Source organism: Microtus oregoni, unplaced genomic scaffold, assembly GCF_018167655.1.
Source record: "Microtus oregoni isolate MIOR12 unplaced genomic scaffold, Mior012 000155F_ref0000269, whole genome shotgun sequence".
Lineage (NCBI taxonomy): Eukaryota > Metazoa > Chordata > Mammalia > Rodentia > Cricetidae > Microtus > Microtus oregoni.
The window spans coordinates 327,308-343,398 of record NW_024544810.1 but is presented as its reverse complement, the minus strand read 5'-3'; the positions used below and the strand labels follow the sequence as shown (position 1 = coordinate 343,398).

Genomic DNA, 16,091 nt, shown 5'->3' with positions numbered 1-16,091 from the left:
GCTATCAACATAGATGAGCACCTGTCTCTGTAGTAGGATCTAGAGTCCTTTGAGTATGTGTCCAGGAATTTCAGTCTTATGGTAATTCTATTTTTAATGTTTTGAGAAACCTCCAAATTGATTTCCTTAATACCTACAGCATTTTATGCTCCTACCAACAGAGATGAAGAGTTCAACTTTCCCCACATCTTTGCCATCATCTTGCTTCAGGTTTTATATATATTTGTCAGATAACTTTGGAAGGAAAGGTATACTCATTTTACAGTGCATAAAGGTGTCTGTTTTTCATAACAAAGTTCAATTTTCTTTTCTCCTGTAGGCTTTGAGATTTCTGAAAACCAGAAGAGGCAGGCTGCAATGACTGTGAGAAAAGCTTCTAAACAGAAAGGTATACTTGCCTTTGCTCCTTCAGACCCACTCCCTGTCTGTTTGAGACTAGGAAACCATAGGTTATATGTTTGCACATTCCTTGGCTCCTTTCCATACTGACATTCACTTGGGATAGTGTCCAGCTACCCAGGTATCTTTGACAACAGGTAACAAATGCTCTTAATGTTTTAATGCTTTGGACTAAATGGTGTGGGGTAGTCATATCCATGTCATTGACTACATTAACAAAACAAAATCATTGTCTTTGTTTTTACTTCAAAAGAAGAAAACCTTTGTGAATAATATAGAGAGAGGCAGGAGGTAGTGCATGTATTTAATTTATTGAATAAATATAAATATATAGGGATATGTTTTCGACTTCTTTTCAGTTGTCTAGAATTGCTGACCTAGTCAGTAGCCCCAACCTAACGTGAAGCGCCTCATATTGAAACAAGATAGTTTCTCTCTGAGGCGTACACTGAAATACCTTTGAAAATTTAAAATACAAGCAGAATCAACTTAAAGATGAAACAGCTTTTCTTTTCTTTTTTCATGAACCAGAACAAAACTAACGTGCTCAGTTGAGCCAAAAGAAGGAGCTACCTTCCACTTACTAGAGTGTCTACTTAGTTTTAAATTTCTTAATTTCTTTCATTTCATCCTTATAGTAACCCAAAGAAAATGGCACTAGTAGTCCCTGTTCCAGGTTAAGAAACTGAAAACATTCCAGGTAAAGTGATTTTTTAACCTAAGTCATCTTGATTCTGAGCCCACTGCTCTCTCCTCTTCATCTCAGGGTCCTGACGATGATGATGATGCATACCTCTTGTTTGCAAGAAGAGCTCATTTTATTGTCTCATCTAAATCACTGGCAGCTGTTTTGACTCCTGGCAGTATTTTCACTGTCCCTAGGATTGGATAATCTTAACAAGACATCACTTTCCCCAGCCCTTTCCTTCTGCTCTCTCGTTAGCGCTCATTAGTTCTGAAGGAGTTCTAGAAAGAGTGGAGGGGAAAATTGATTGAAAGGCTCTAGGGCAAATATTATTAGATAAGTAATTACTCTACTGTCCCCTACCTGTGCTATTTGTACACCACAGGATATTATCAACCATCTATTTTTCCGAGGGAAAGGTTATCTGGTTGATAGAAAGACCTTTTCAGTTTCCTTTTTTTAATTTTCTGCTGTCTTGGTTTTCAGAATTTGTATAGAACTTCTTCCAGGTTCTGGCTATTACAAATAATGCTGCTATGAACATAGTTGAACAAATGCCCTTGTCATATGATCGGGCATCTCTTGGGTATATTCCCAAGAGTGGTATTGCTGGGTCCAGGGGTAGGTTGATCCCGAATTTCCTGAGAAACTGAAACACTGCTTTCCAAAGTGGTTGCACAAGTTTGCATTCCCACCAGCAATGGATGAGGGAACTTAAGTGCTAATTCCTAAACATCAATGGAATTGAGTTTATCAATACAGAAGATGTCAGAATCATAAACACAACCTCTATCTTCATAGGCTTTAGGACCAGCTAAAAATCTGATTAATAATCTAGCATAACTAAAACAATCTTGAAAAGTAAGAATAAAATTTAATTAATTTATCTAATTTCAACACTCATTGTATAGGTACATCACCTGAGGGATTATTGATAGTTGAATGGGAAAGAAGTCTGAAATAGACCTACACACATGAGTCTGGCTTACTTTTGACAAGGACAGACGAGCAAGTCAGCAAAAAGAAAAAAATTGTAACCTTTTCAACAAATAGTACTGAATTCGATTTCCATACCCAAAATAGAACTTTGATATAAGCCCACACCTAGTATAATAATTAAGTAGAAATTCACTGTGAAACTAAATATCAAACTATAGAGCCCTAAGAAAAAGTGTAAAAAAAATTGTTAGGATCTAACATAAAACAAAGGAGTTCGTAGATTTGACATCAAAAGCTTGAAACAGAAGATGGAAAATAGAACTTGATAAAGTGGGACTTCCTCCCTGGCATCTCTTTGTATTGTTTGTTGGCATACCATTTTATTTCTGGTACTTGCCACCTTTTAAAAATGGCTCCAGAACCTAAGATGTCTCAATGGTTGACAATGGATTAACATTATAACTACTGTCAGGATAGTTGGATTCCTTGAAAGTTCCATTAATGTGAACTTTGTGGGGTGGTTGCAACTCCCCCCATTGAAGCTGTGTTCTTTAAAAGGTCACAGATTTCATTTTTCTTTTATTTCTATGAATCATGGCTTCTGATGATGAATTTCCCTTCTGCTTCAACTACTAATGTCAAGTTTCTATTAAATATAGGTTTGTCATTGTCAACCCAAATCAAAACACTAAATCACTTGTGTCTTAAGCATTATGGAAAGTCCTGAAGTCAGTAGTTCTTAGCTAGGTTATTTTTGACACTTTCAGGGAGTATTGCAGAGGAAGAGAACTAAAGTCTAGAGATAAAAGGTGTTTATTGGGTTCTTCAGAGGAACAAGACTTAAATTGGGGATTATGGTCTCCTAGAAAGAATCCCTAACCAAGAAGTCAACAAAAGTTGGTTCTGGTTCTTGCTTTGTTTCTAGATGACCATGAGAACTTACGTATAATATTTCTCTCTGGTCCTTGGTTTTCTTGTCTGTTAAATAAGTGATGATAACACTCCATATTTTTTTTTGGTGTTACCCGATAATATGGTGAAGGATGTGTTGTTGTAGAAATAGAGATACAACTGCAAATATGCTAGGGAAAGAAATAATTTGCACTACTGGTTGATTATCCTTTACCCAAAATGCTTGGGACCCAAAGTACCTCAGATTATAATTTTTTTTTAAATTTTGGAATGTTTACATAGACATGTATTGATTGGACAGCTTTAATGTGGAAATCTTTAAAGGTTCAAAATATGAAACTGTTTGATTGCTGGCAAGTTTTGGATTTCAGAGTATTTCAGTCTTGGGAGTTAGGGATATTGTATGTCACCAGGTAAAACTCTCAAAACTAGTATAGTGTGAGGGGTCATTGATTAATATGAGAACGCACCTGGTACTAAATGCATACTCTTTCCTTTTCGTCTCCTGTGTGTTCTAGGTGTCAACTCTGCCCGCTCAGTTCCTCCTTCTTACCCACCACCACAGGACCCGTTAAACCAGGGTCAGTACCTGGTTCCCGATGGCATCGCTCAGTCTCAAGTCTTTGAGTTCGCTGAACCGAAGCGCAGTCAGTCACCATTCTGGCAAAACTTCAGTAGGTTAACCCCCTTCAAAAAATAATACCTGTAGGAAGGCAGATAATTTTAAAATAAATAAAATTATATTTATAGATGGACCTTTTTTCGGAGAAGCACTGTTGAAAATTTCTATATATATGTGTGTGTGTGTGTGTGTGTGTGTGTGTATGTGTGTGTGTGTGTGTGTGTGCCACACACACACACACGCACACACACACACATAGACCTTTAAGTATTCATGTGTGTGGGGGCATGTGTGCACATATGCCCGCACACATACATACATATACACACACAGAGAAGGACCAAAACCATTTTCTGTTGTTTTGGGAAATTGAAATCTGTAGTTGGTAAGAAGTACCACTGACTTCCAAACATGTGATCACTTCTTAAAATTTTTAGTTCTTAACCTTGTTCTCCTCGCCCTTTCTTTCCGAAATTGAATTTCTCTTTGTTCTTTTTCCTGTTAAGGTAACCTATTTGCTCCACTGGTTCACTGACCTGTCATTACTACCATAGAGTATTTGCATTGTTTTATTTCCCTTTTCTGATGATACTGATGCTGATAACTTTTGCATTTAATTTATGTGGTGGATTTGGAATTTTATTTCTTACTCTGTCACTTTCCACGGAGAAGGGGAAGATTCCCATCTCCTGTCCCTCATGCAACCATATGCAAATGTTCTTGTAGCCCTGCGGTTATACCAACAGCCTTTTCCCAGCATCCTGTGTCCACAGTTGTGCCAGTCTAGACATGCTCTGTTGTGCCCTGTGACTTATCTGCTTGGTATTTCTATTGCTTTCACTGTTTTAGGTATTGTGGAAGGATATAAAACCAAACAGAAATTAAGGAATAGAAGAATGTAATGAGGGTAGAGAAATCTTCTGTTGGGGGGATATTTTTTATTTAGATGATTTCTTCTAGCACTGAGGATCCCCATGTAACAGCACTGCTAAGTCACTGAATGTTTTCATCGAAGGGTTATTTTGGACCCATTAGTCTCCTTTTAAAGGGCCCTTTATTATGAGCCTCCTGTTCAGCCTGTCTTTTCTCTAGGTGGAAGGTTTAGCTAAACTGGAAGCCATGAAATTGAGACTCCTGGGGAAGAGATTTATCTCCATCCCCACAACACATACCTAATAGGTAGGTGGCAGGTGGGCCACTCTATATAGCAGTCATTTTAGTGTTCTGGTCATCCCTGCTTCTATTTTTTCAGATTCTTAAGGCATCACAGTTAGAAGCTTATGAAGGGGTTCGAGACAAAATCTGCTTGACCAAGATCATTAGTTACCTTCAGATTAACCTGAAAAGAGTTCAAGATTGATGATAACTTCATACAGGGAAAGATGGGAGACTATCAGGGAAAGAGACAGGCTTAAATCAAGATAATATACCTGTAATTACTACCACTTAAATTATGAGAAACATTCCCAGTCATTAGCAGATTGCATGGATAATCTTCTCTATCTCCATTCTTGCCCTTACTCTGTCTTCCTGGTAGAGGATTGTGAGTATTGGCATAATTAAAGCCATTCTGGCACTCGAAGTAGGCCTTGTTGCTGACATACTCCCATCCCAGGACAACTGAGGTAAGTGATAAAGAAGCCTAGGGCTGCTTTACCTCTGCGAAATAAGATCGAGGCCGAACACTGAAGTTAATTCTTAGCAGGCCTTCCATTTGATCAGAGCTTTCCCCACAGAAATCAGAATCCCCATGAGTACAGAAGTACACATTCTTCCTCATCATGTAGCCCTTTGTGTGGATAGAGCTTGGATAGCGAGGATAAGATGACATAAAGAAGTGAGAAACCCACCCTAATCCAGGATCTGCAGATTGAGTCTGTCCTGGACCTCACAGGAAGACTTCGTCATGAAGGGGCCTAAGCTTACCAAGCAGCAGCCATAGCTGTATGAGGTCTTCAGTCAAGCTGGACTGGGTACCCCTTTGTGCTTCCTGACCTAGACTAAGCCCTACCCAGCTTGCGAATCTTTCCCCTTTGGAAAACAAATTACAAATTGATGAAGCTTCCATTTAAGTCAGAATTAACAGTTATCAAAGCTAACTAGCAGGAGACCAGGGCTCGGGACTGGTCAGACATTGGACTGCACATGACAGAGCTACTTAAGCCCCATGGCAAGAAGTCTGGTATCTAGCACCTAGATGACAATATTCTCCATTGGCAAACTGCAAGAGGTTTCACTTCCTGTGCAGGCCTCCCTTAATGTACCTTCTTTTCCTACTCCCTGCCCATCCTTACTAGGTTTGGCCTTGGCAACTTTCTCCAGGGATTGGAGGCACCCCACGAGGAGTAGCTTTGAAATGTTGCTAGATCTGTATTATCTTTTGGCCAGACCCTGTCATTCTCTTGTCCCTTCTAACATTCAAGGCTACGGGATCAGGGGAATCACCTCTCATCATCCTGTTTCTCCATACATTCCACTGGCCTTGCGATATGTAGTAATTTGTGAAGGCACTACTAATTCAGCTATCCTTTGATTTGAATGCCCCACCCTACCCCCCACACTTATGGCTCAAAGTAGATCAGTGGCCAGTAGCCCAAAGGGAAACCCATAAATCACCTGGACTCAATATCTAAACCTGTTGTATCCCCCACAGCCTTGTTATCCTCCCCAAATTCTATAATTCTCCTATTTCTGCATGGTCCTGTATTCCCCTTTCCTTGACACAATGAGGCCTGAATTTTCTTTCCGAAAGGGTTTGGCCAGTTTGTTCTATGAGTTCTACTGCAGGGAGGTCCTAATACAGAAATACATTTTTTTCTCTCCTTCTCTCATCCTCTTTCTATGTGTATATCTTTAATTGATCTATTAAGGACAGCAACAAGAGAGTTATAACAATTCTAGTATGAAGCCAACTAGTGCTATTTTAGTGCTTGGGGGTGGGCGGGCTGGGTGAATAGATGGGCACCAGTGACTTTGACTACCCCTGCTGCTCTGCATTCGCCAGCTGATTCTTTTCTTCTGTTATCTGACTGTTTGACCCCGTCAAACAAGTGTCAAAATTGTGTATTTGGAAATGTTTAATAACAACAAAAATGATGTTGTAATGACATAAAGCCTTATGAAAATATTTATGGAGTTCAATAAAAGAAGTAAAAAGACTCTCAGGCACAGCTGTGCAATTTGTGTGTGTGTGTGTTGTGTAGTGTGTATTGTGTAGCCAATTGCAAAATAAAGGCAATTTGTGTGGTGTGAGGTTACTTGCTCCAGCTATTGTGAGTTGCTTATGCTGCTCTTTCATTTCCCAAGCATTCCATGGGCTATTGGGAAACATTTTCTATCATTTCCGGAAGAGCAGAAGACAAGAACGGAGATCAAACCTGTAGCCATGAGCACTTAAAATGTTTTATAGATAGGACTGTCTTTTATTTTATCTGGTACTTTGCTAAAACCTAAGGGCCCATTCCTAATGTTGCTCATTTTCCTTGTATCTGCAGTTTTAATATCCATCCTGGGTATTTGTAGCAGCTCAACTTTTCATTTTTAACGTAGCCAAAGGCTGTAACACTTAGAAATCTCCCACTCCAGATTCCTTCTTAAAACTTGTGAGTGTATCTCCTTAAAAATAGACTTTCTTTAATTGTCCTTGCGTGGGTATAGGGATCTCACTATTTCCTTTGTTATTTATTGCCTGTGTGTACATATACTTTGTTTCCTACTAGGCCTGCACATAACACGTATTTTTGCCTGTCAGAGTCCACATGAGTAAGAATGTCTCACAGCCTTGCTCCAGAGTGATAGGACACTTAAGTTAGTAAGATTTTTATTTACTGAAAGACTCTAGGCAGTTTCTCAAAAATATCTCAAGCTTGAACTCTATTCGTGCAGGCCTAGGAAGTGCCCTCCTACACTTAACCATTTTAAAAGTGATAATTTAAAAATTCCTTTTCTAACTTGCTTTTGTCCATATATTTTGTCTTCTCTTTTATCCCCTTCTACTGTCACTACCCTGTCCCTTTTACCTGGGTCCTTCAACTCTGTCTATCCAAATCACCAAGATTTTGCCATTCTTTTTTTCTGTATGACCAATTCCCAGCTTCCCCAGATTCCAGGATTGAATTGTAATTACTTTTTACAGAGTAAGTGGGCAATATCTGGTTTCAGTCTTCCTAGACAACCTTCTCGGAGCTTTAGAAGTGGGAAGACAAACAACAATGAGTTTATTAACCTGGATTTGACAGGGGAAGACAGAGGCTAAAAGTGACTAGCTAGGACTATGTACCCTCTGAAATTTCCTTGCCTCCCCTGAAACTGATTTAATAGTCTCTTGTCTTAAGTTTTTGGTGGCTCAAGGGAAGGCAAGAATGTGGAATAAATCAACAAGTATATGAATATTATTCTGTGCAGTCATTAGTAGATCCATCTCTTATATTTTTCATTGTAGCCATGAAAAACAAACAAAACCATCCACAGTTTGCAGATATTTTTTGTCTCCAGAACCAAGAACTAGTGGGCAGAGAGCCAAGGTCTCCAGGGTGGACTTTGCTTTCCGTCACTCACTGTTTCAGTTATGCCACCGCTTTGCTTCTTAGCCCACTGGCTTCTGGACCATTAGGGCTTTCCTTATTCATATTCACCTACTCCCTGGCTCCCAGAGACATCTTCCTGACAAGGCTGTGGTACTTTTGAGGTAGATCTTGCTTGTCCAAGACTGTACTTGCCAATTCCAAATGTACAAAATAAGAGTATCCTGTGTTGTGCCCCTTGAACCCCTATCAACCGCAGAATAATATTTCTGCCTGACTCAATTTATTTATAACACAATTGATCAGACTTAAGAAGAAAACTGTTCTAGTTGTATATCATACTTAGCTCTTGTGACCTTCTCCAGTGGACTATTAGCATCATATAGATAATGGTGTATAAGAAAGCAGAAAGAGGAGTTGGCATAGAGTGGTCCCTTGTCTTCAGATGCTACTGCCACATTTACTCTACACCAAAAATTAGAGGCTTCCAAAAAATGTGTCATTTAAGGTAAGTTCCTGTCCCAGGCTACATCTCTCTCTGCAATAGCTATGGATCTCTCCAGTAGTTCAGGTAATACAGCTCTTGCACTAGCCCAGTCTAAGAAAGGACTGATTAGCACATCAAAGACACTCCAAAGGACGGAGTACATACCCAGGTCAAATCTCAACAACAAAAATAATATAAATGGCTAAGAAAGCATGTGTACCATCACATTTATTAGTCCTATTAGAAGTATTATCTAATAAGCACTACCTAAATGAGCCCCCACGACACAGAATTTTAATGAACAATTAGAATTTTCATCAAAGAATTCAAGGAATTAAAAATAAAATCAAACATTCACAAAACGCCAAGAGAATAATAATAAACAATCGAGTAATGGCCAAGAGAATACAAATACACAGCTGAATGAAATGATGAAGACAATTAGGGATTTGAAACTGAATTTAATAAAAAGATATAAACATTGATGAGAACAGAAGCTGAAATGAAGATGAAATTGAAAATCATCTAAGCCAGAAGATGATCTTACATCCAGGAGTATATTGGCAACATAAGTTTTACTTTGATGAGTCATTAAAATAAAAAGGAGAACACCCAGTGAAGTGTGAGAAGAGTTAGGGAAAGAAGTATGGGTTAGTATCAAAATTCATTACATTCATGTATTAAATTATCAAAGAGTGAGCAAAAATTCATTTTTAAACACTTAAATGTATATGGGATTTTATTGTAGTTCAATGCATAATCCCTCTCTATCACACTGTGATTTACATTCTAGTATAATTGAACTGAAATCATGCAAAACTGCTACTCTTTTGTTACTACATATATTCAGTAAGATGTGTCTTCTTAAACTTTATTTTAAATGACCCAGGTTTTTATGCCACGATAGGCAAATACCATTGAGGTATAATAGGTCAAAAGCTTATGTGGAAATCACCAATTTAATTTTCAGGACCTAGGGTATCCTCCCATAATTAATCGGTGGGCTATAGTACATATCTTGTGTTAAGCACAGAGTGTTCTGGGTACCCAGGATGTGAATGTTAGAAAGGAGGAGGACCCGCATCCTCTGCTCTGGAAAATGTTTTTCCTACTTTACTAAAGTGATGCTAGAACATCAGTTTAAGGTGTTTTCAGTCTACAATGAAAGAAATTGGATTCATGGCTCCTACAAGCCATTAAAGTGTTGTCTCTGAACATCATCAGAAACAACTCCTGTACCCATGCCTGTGCTGCATGAACCTCCAGGTCCCTTTGTCCTGCTCCAAACTCCGACTCCCCTTCCATCCCCAGCCCTACACTGGAGTTTCCTGCTTCTCTTGCGCTTTTCCTAACATCCTGGGTTCCAACCCTAGACCCAGAACACATTTCCTAATTATAGAGCTCAAGGCAGATGGCATACTTATTCCGGGTCTCAGTTTCCTCATCTGTCCTATAGGAATAAGAACTATCTACTCCCCATCATTGGCGTTCAGGAGTAAATTTTTAGTTAAACACAGAAAGCACTTTTACAAGAAGAGTCACAATATTCATAATTGTTCTAAGGTGAAAACAGATCAATGTTTCTTAACTCGTGAATAAATAAAAAATGTGAATTGATACAACATGCTACTTGTCTTAGTTATGGTTTCCATTGCTGTGAAGAGATCATGACAACAGCAATTCTCATAAAGGAAAACATTTAACTGTGTAGCTGACAGTTCAGAGGTTCAGCCTATTATCATGGTGGGACATGGCAGCATGAAGGCAGATATGGTGCTGAAGAAAGAGCTGAGAATTGCATCTTGCACAGGCAACAGGGATTAGTCTGTTTCCCTGGGAGTAGCTTGAACATAGGAGACCTCAAAATTTACCCCCACAGTGACATACTTCCTCCAACAAAGCCACACCTCCTAATAGTTCAACTCACTTTGGGGGACATTTTCTTTTAAAGCATCACATACCACTCTGTAGCCTAAGCCTTTGGGAGGTTACCAAAGGCTTGAACCCATATCATAATGTAAAAATGCATTCAGTCCAACTTCAAAAGTTTTATAGCAGTCTCAAACTTGTTTAAAAGTATAAAGTTCAAAGTTTCTTCTGAGATTCATACAATCTCTTAACTGTAATCCCCTGTAAAAATCAAAATAAAAAGGTAGATTACATACTTCCAACATATAATGGCATAGGATATATCTTATCATTCCAAAATGTATGGAAGGGAGCATAGTGAGGAAATACTGGAACAAAACAAGATCAAAAAACCACTGGGCAAACTCTAAACTGCATCTTCACATCTGATGTCAAAATGTTCTTCAGATCTCCAACTCCTTTCAACTTTGTTGACTGCAACACATTTGTCTTGAATTGGTTCCACTCCCTATTAGCATCTCTCCTCAGCAGTTATTCCATGACTTTGATATCTCCAACATCATGGGGTCTCCAAGTGAAGAAGGATGCTTAAAAGAAATCCCACACTAGCTCAGAATTGAGAATAATAGAAGGTTATTTATTTAGGGGTAGACCCACAGATCACAATGTTCTGCTGGAACGAGGAACAGCAACGGAATCTCACAGCTGGAAAAGAGGCCAGACACGTGATTTACATCAGCATAAATAGTATAAGAGACCATGCCCAAATGGGCTGATATCTTAAAGGCTGTGGACTGAAGGAGCAGAATGTGGTCCCACAGCACCTCCCCCTTTTGTTTAAATAAGAGAGTTCCAAACCCAATACAAAACTATATACACTAGGAACAGATATAAAGTATAAGATTAGAATTACAGCCAGCATAAACAATATTAAGCAAGGAACGTTTGCTAAATGTTTTAATAAACATTCTATCCTAAGGAGTCTAAGTCTTGTATAGGAAATGGCTTGGCTAGATCATAAAAGGACAGTAACTATGACTATCTAATCTTCAACCCCACTGAAGGCCTGAGAAGGGAGATAATATTACTTGAGAAGTGCAATCAAGCACCTTCCAAAGCGAAATGGAGACAATTAGCTACCTGAGCAATTACCCAAAGTCTCATTAGCAACACTGAAGCAACCAACTTTGGCTAAGGCCCAGCGTAACTGACAGACCACTTTTAGAGGTAGGAAACTTTTTAGAACCATCTTACCCTGTCTTGAAAAGATTTGACAGTGGTTTTCCTTGTGTCCTGCTTATCCATTTCCTGATACCATGTACTTTGTCAGTGGCTGAGGTATGGGCAGTTCCTTGCCCAAAGGCCAATTGTGCCAAGAAGTAAACAAACTCTGAGTGGAGTGTCTTTGGTGCTCAACAGTCTCTCAGGAGTAGATTGGTGCTGTCAGGAACAATCATGTCTCATGTCAGTAGAACCCTAAGTTATTTAAATGCCATGTTCCACCTATCCTTGAAGTTGTTGAAGATTACCTATCTAGACAGAATACATTCTCTATGTATGTAAAGAACCTAATTGATATGACTGTATATACAACAAACATGAATAACTATTGAGTTATAATATTTAATACCTGTATAACTTAAAGACTCAAACTTCATGTCAGTATATTAAATAATCTGTAAACAAATGTCCAACAAATGAGGACAATAACCTCAAAATGTAAACAGTGTATAAGTATCTTGATCAGAGGTAGGAGTAATATATAATGCAGTATGAGAATATATTATAAAAGTTGTATCAATATACAAAATATCCTAAACAGAGGTAGAAGCATGCATATATACAATCTGACAGAATAACTTTGCATAGGTATACAAATATTGTAATTTGAATTTGTATCCATATACAAAAACTATACCAATGTAAATTATCCATAAATAATAGCTCACAAGTATTCAATTTACCACTATTATTATCCCCTTTTTTAGAACATAGTATAGACCCCAACTATCCACCTGATACAAGTAGTAATCAACAACCCTTAAAAGAGGCCAGACGTACACTTTACATCAGCATAAATAGTATAAGAGACCACGCCCAAGTAGGCTGGTATCTTAAAGGCTATTGGCTGAAGGAGCAGAATGTGCTCCCACAGCACCCAAGGCTATCCAGGCTTCAACTTCACAGCTTCATGCAATGGCTTCTCCTGGCCTCCTTTCAGGGACACTCCTGATACATATTTGGACTCAGCAGATTTCCTTAGTCACACTGGGAGATTCCATAACTCATTTCTCCTCCTATTCTTGACTCTAAAGCCAGAACCATGTGGCTGAAGCTGCCAAGTTCTGCTACTTACTGAGGTTGGAACATGGACTGCTCATTCAATTACATCTTCAAAAGCTTTCTGTTTTGATGACTTCCTTCACTGCCTAAGCTTGACTGTTTGAAAACTAGATATGTAGACAAGGTTGGTCTCAAACTCTGAGATCTGTCATTCTCTGCCTTCTGAATGTTATAATTAAAGGCATGCACTATAACACCTGACTCTAAATGTTTCTTTAATTCCTTTTCACAAATTAGAAATTTAGCTGGGTAGTATCTTGCCCTGAGGTCACCAATCCTTTTATTCCATTTCTTAATCTGCTTATCTCCTTGAAAACAGGATGTAGCTCCATTCGTTTTTCTGTTTTTCCTTTTCTCTTCAAATTGTATATTTTGTACACCTTTCTCTTGCTCAGTGTCTTAGTTGGGGTTTCTATTGCTGTAAAGAGAGATGATGACCACAGCAATTTTTATAAAGAAACACCATGGCCACAGCAACTTTTATAGAGGAAAAACATTTAGTTAGAATCTTATATTTTCAGAGGTTTAGTTCATTAGAAGTAACTAAGTGTCTTGACTCTTAGGCAATAGGAAGTATACTGAGACACTGGCTGGTACAAATTCTCAAAGCCCACCTCCATAGTGACACACTTCCTCCAACAAAGCCACACTTCCTAATAGTGCCACTCCCTTTAGTGGAGATTTTCTTTCAAACTACCACACACCAGTTTGTTCCTTTTCATTATAAGTTTTCATTAGAGTGACCACAAATAAACACACAACAGAGTCAATGCTAGGCTATTTTGAGATTTCCTCTGCCAATAGAATCAATCCAAAACTTCACTTGAGCCTCAGGAAAACTCTTAAGATAAGGGCAAAAAACTGCCACATTTCTTCACCAAAATATCACAAGAACCATCTCTAGACAACATACTAAAATTCTTTACCTCTGAAACATCTTGAACCAGGCCCCTCCCACAGTTCAAATCAATCTTAGCACCGCTGTCTTTTATGTTCCTATTAGTTTGGCCAATTAAGCCGGGCTTAAAGCATTCCACTTCTTTAATAACCCAAAGTACCAAAATCCACATTCCTCCAAATAAATCCATAGTCAGGCCTATTACAATACCCCAGTCTCTGGTACCAATTTCTGTTTTTGTGTTTCTATTGCTGTAAAGAGATACCATGACCATGGCAACCCTTATTAAGGAAAACAAGCCGGGCATTGGTGGCGCACGCCTTTAATCCCAGCACACAGGAGGCAGAGGCAGGCAGATCTCTGTGAGTTCGAGGCCAGCCTGGTCTACAAGAGCTAGTTCCAGGACAGGAACCAAAAGCTACAGAGAAACCCTGTCTCGAAAAATCCAAAAAAAGAAAAAGAAAGAAAGAAAGGAAAACAATTAATTGGGTGGCTTAGAGTTCAGAGGTTCAATCCATTATCATTGTGGGACATGGTGGCATGCAGGCAGACATGGTGCTGAAGAGGAAACTGAGAGTTCTACATCTTGCACAGGCAACAGAAAGTTATCTGTCACACTGGGAGTAGCTTAAGCACAAGAACCCAACAGGACCACACCAACTCCAAAAAAGCCACACCTCCTAAAATGCTATTCCCTTTGAGGTCATTTTCTTTCAAACCACCACACTACTTGTCTCCAAAAAGGAATAAAGTACTGATGCATAAGATAATCTTGGGTGAACCTTGAGAATATACTATAAAAGAAGTCAAAGCCAACAAGATTTTGTGTAGCTAGTCTTTCTCTGTCCTGCCAGCCAGCTACTCCCAAATCATGACATAAAGATTTATTATTAATTATAAAAGCTTGGCCAGTAGCTTAGACTCATTACTTATTAGCTCTTATAACTTAAATTAACTCATATATGTTAATTTACTTTCTACCTTATGGCTTTGTTACCTCATCTCTATATTGTCAATCCTGTTTGCTCTTCATCTTGTGGTGTCCCTGCTTTCTTTTTCCCAGTGTTCTCTCTGCCACCAAAGTTCTATTTGGCTATTGGCCATTTAGCCTTTTATTAAACCAGAGTGATACATCTTCACAGTATACAAAAAGATTATTTCATAATAATTTTGTATGATTTATTCATGGGACAAACCCTAATAGGCAAACTTGTTGACAATAAATTAGTGGTTTTTCTGGGACACTAGTCCACACTCTTTGAAATCTTCTGTGTCAACTGGTGTCCGTGGCCATAGCCTATTTGGTGTATTCAATGGAAAATCATAGGTGTGAAAGAAATGCTGTGTAGGCTTGGGTTTCCATACAGTTTCTTTTTTGAAGGATGCAAATTATCTAAAATTAATTGTGATGATGATTTGCTTAACTCTGTGATATACTAAAAGCAAACTGAATTATGATTTAAAGGGAAGTGATGTAAACTGGTTTTGTTTCTTTTTGAAGAAAAAAGATAACACACTAATTTTATGTACATAAATTCTTGAGGGGTGTCTCAACAAAGCTTTCCCAATTTGTCTCAAAGAGAAAATTCCATGTAATGGCCTGTACTTGCCCCAACATACCTATATGGGAAATTTTTTTCTCAAACAGCAGGCTTTCCTTTCAATGATGTACCCAGACTTCTAGCCATCAACTGTTTGCAATCCTCCACATCTACTGGGATCTGAGGTACTACAATCTTTGATTTGTCCACTGGAAAATTGTGGGGGTAAAGGAAAGGCTGTGCAAATTTGTATTTTTAATTCAGAAAACAAATAGAGAGATATACTATGTTTTCTACATGTTTTATGTTTATATTAAGTCAGTTGAAGAAACACCCTGGCATCCACAACGTGATTCAGTGGTGCTTGCCACCAAACTTGTCAACCTGAGTTAAATGCCCAGGCCCCACATGGTAGAAGGAAGGAACCAATGTACATAAGCTACTCTCTGGCCTCCACATACCTACAGTCCATGGCATGGATGTTATTGCATGAATGAATGAATGAGTGAATGAATGTGTTGTTTTAGCTTTCTAGCGCCGTATGATATTCTTTAAGATATAGAATATATGACAAGTCATATAAGAAACACTCTGGAGAGCCTGTCCAACTGATGTAGAGACCAAGCTAAGTTTTCAGCAGTCTTGAACTTCCTTCCTTTCTGGTAGTTTAAGTCCTGTGACTGCTTGCCAGACACTGCCAGCTCCTCTTGGCCTCTCTCTCTGTTTTTGGGATACACTAGATCCTAGTTTGCTCTACTCCATGGACTCTCCAGCATGCCCGCATGGCATACAGTCCCAGGTAAACTATCTTCACACTTGTTCCTCCTTTTATTCAGGTCACCCAAGCCCAGCAACTGCTTTCCAGAGACACCT

General features: G+C 38.7%; 1 protein-coding gene across 13 annotated transcripts in view; it reads left to right on the top strand.

Moving 5' to 3' along the window:
- The window catches only part of LOC121445061 (rho guanine nucleotide exchange factor 9), a 166,509-nt gene extending 159,794 nt beyond the window's left edge, over positions 1-6,715 (top strand). For 12 of the 13 annotated variants that reach the window (XM_041647045.1, XM_041647056.1, XM_041647050.1 and 9 more), the window contains 2 exons: positions 320-388; positions 3,454-6,715. In XM_041647045.1, the coding sequence (XP_041502979.1) occupies positions 320-388; positions 3,454-3,635 (251 nt within the window). In that variant the 3' untranslated portion in view covers positions 3,636-6,715. Of the gene's footprint in view, positions 1-319; positions 389-1,037; positions 1,100-3,453 lie in introns of all 13 variants that reach the window. The other variant, XM_041647052.1, reaches the window with a different exon arrangement.
- Positions 6,716-16,091: the final 9,376 nt, after the last annotated feature.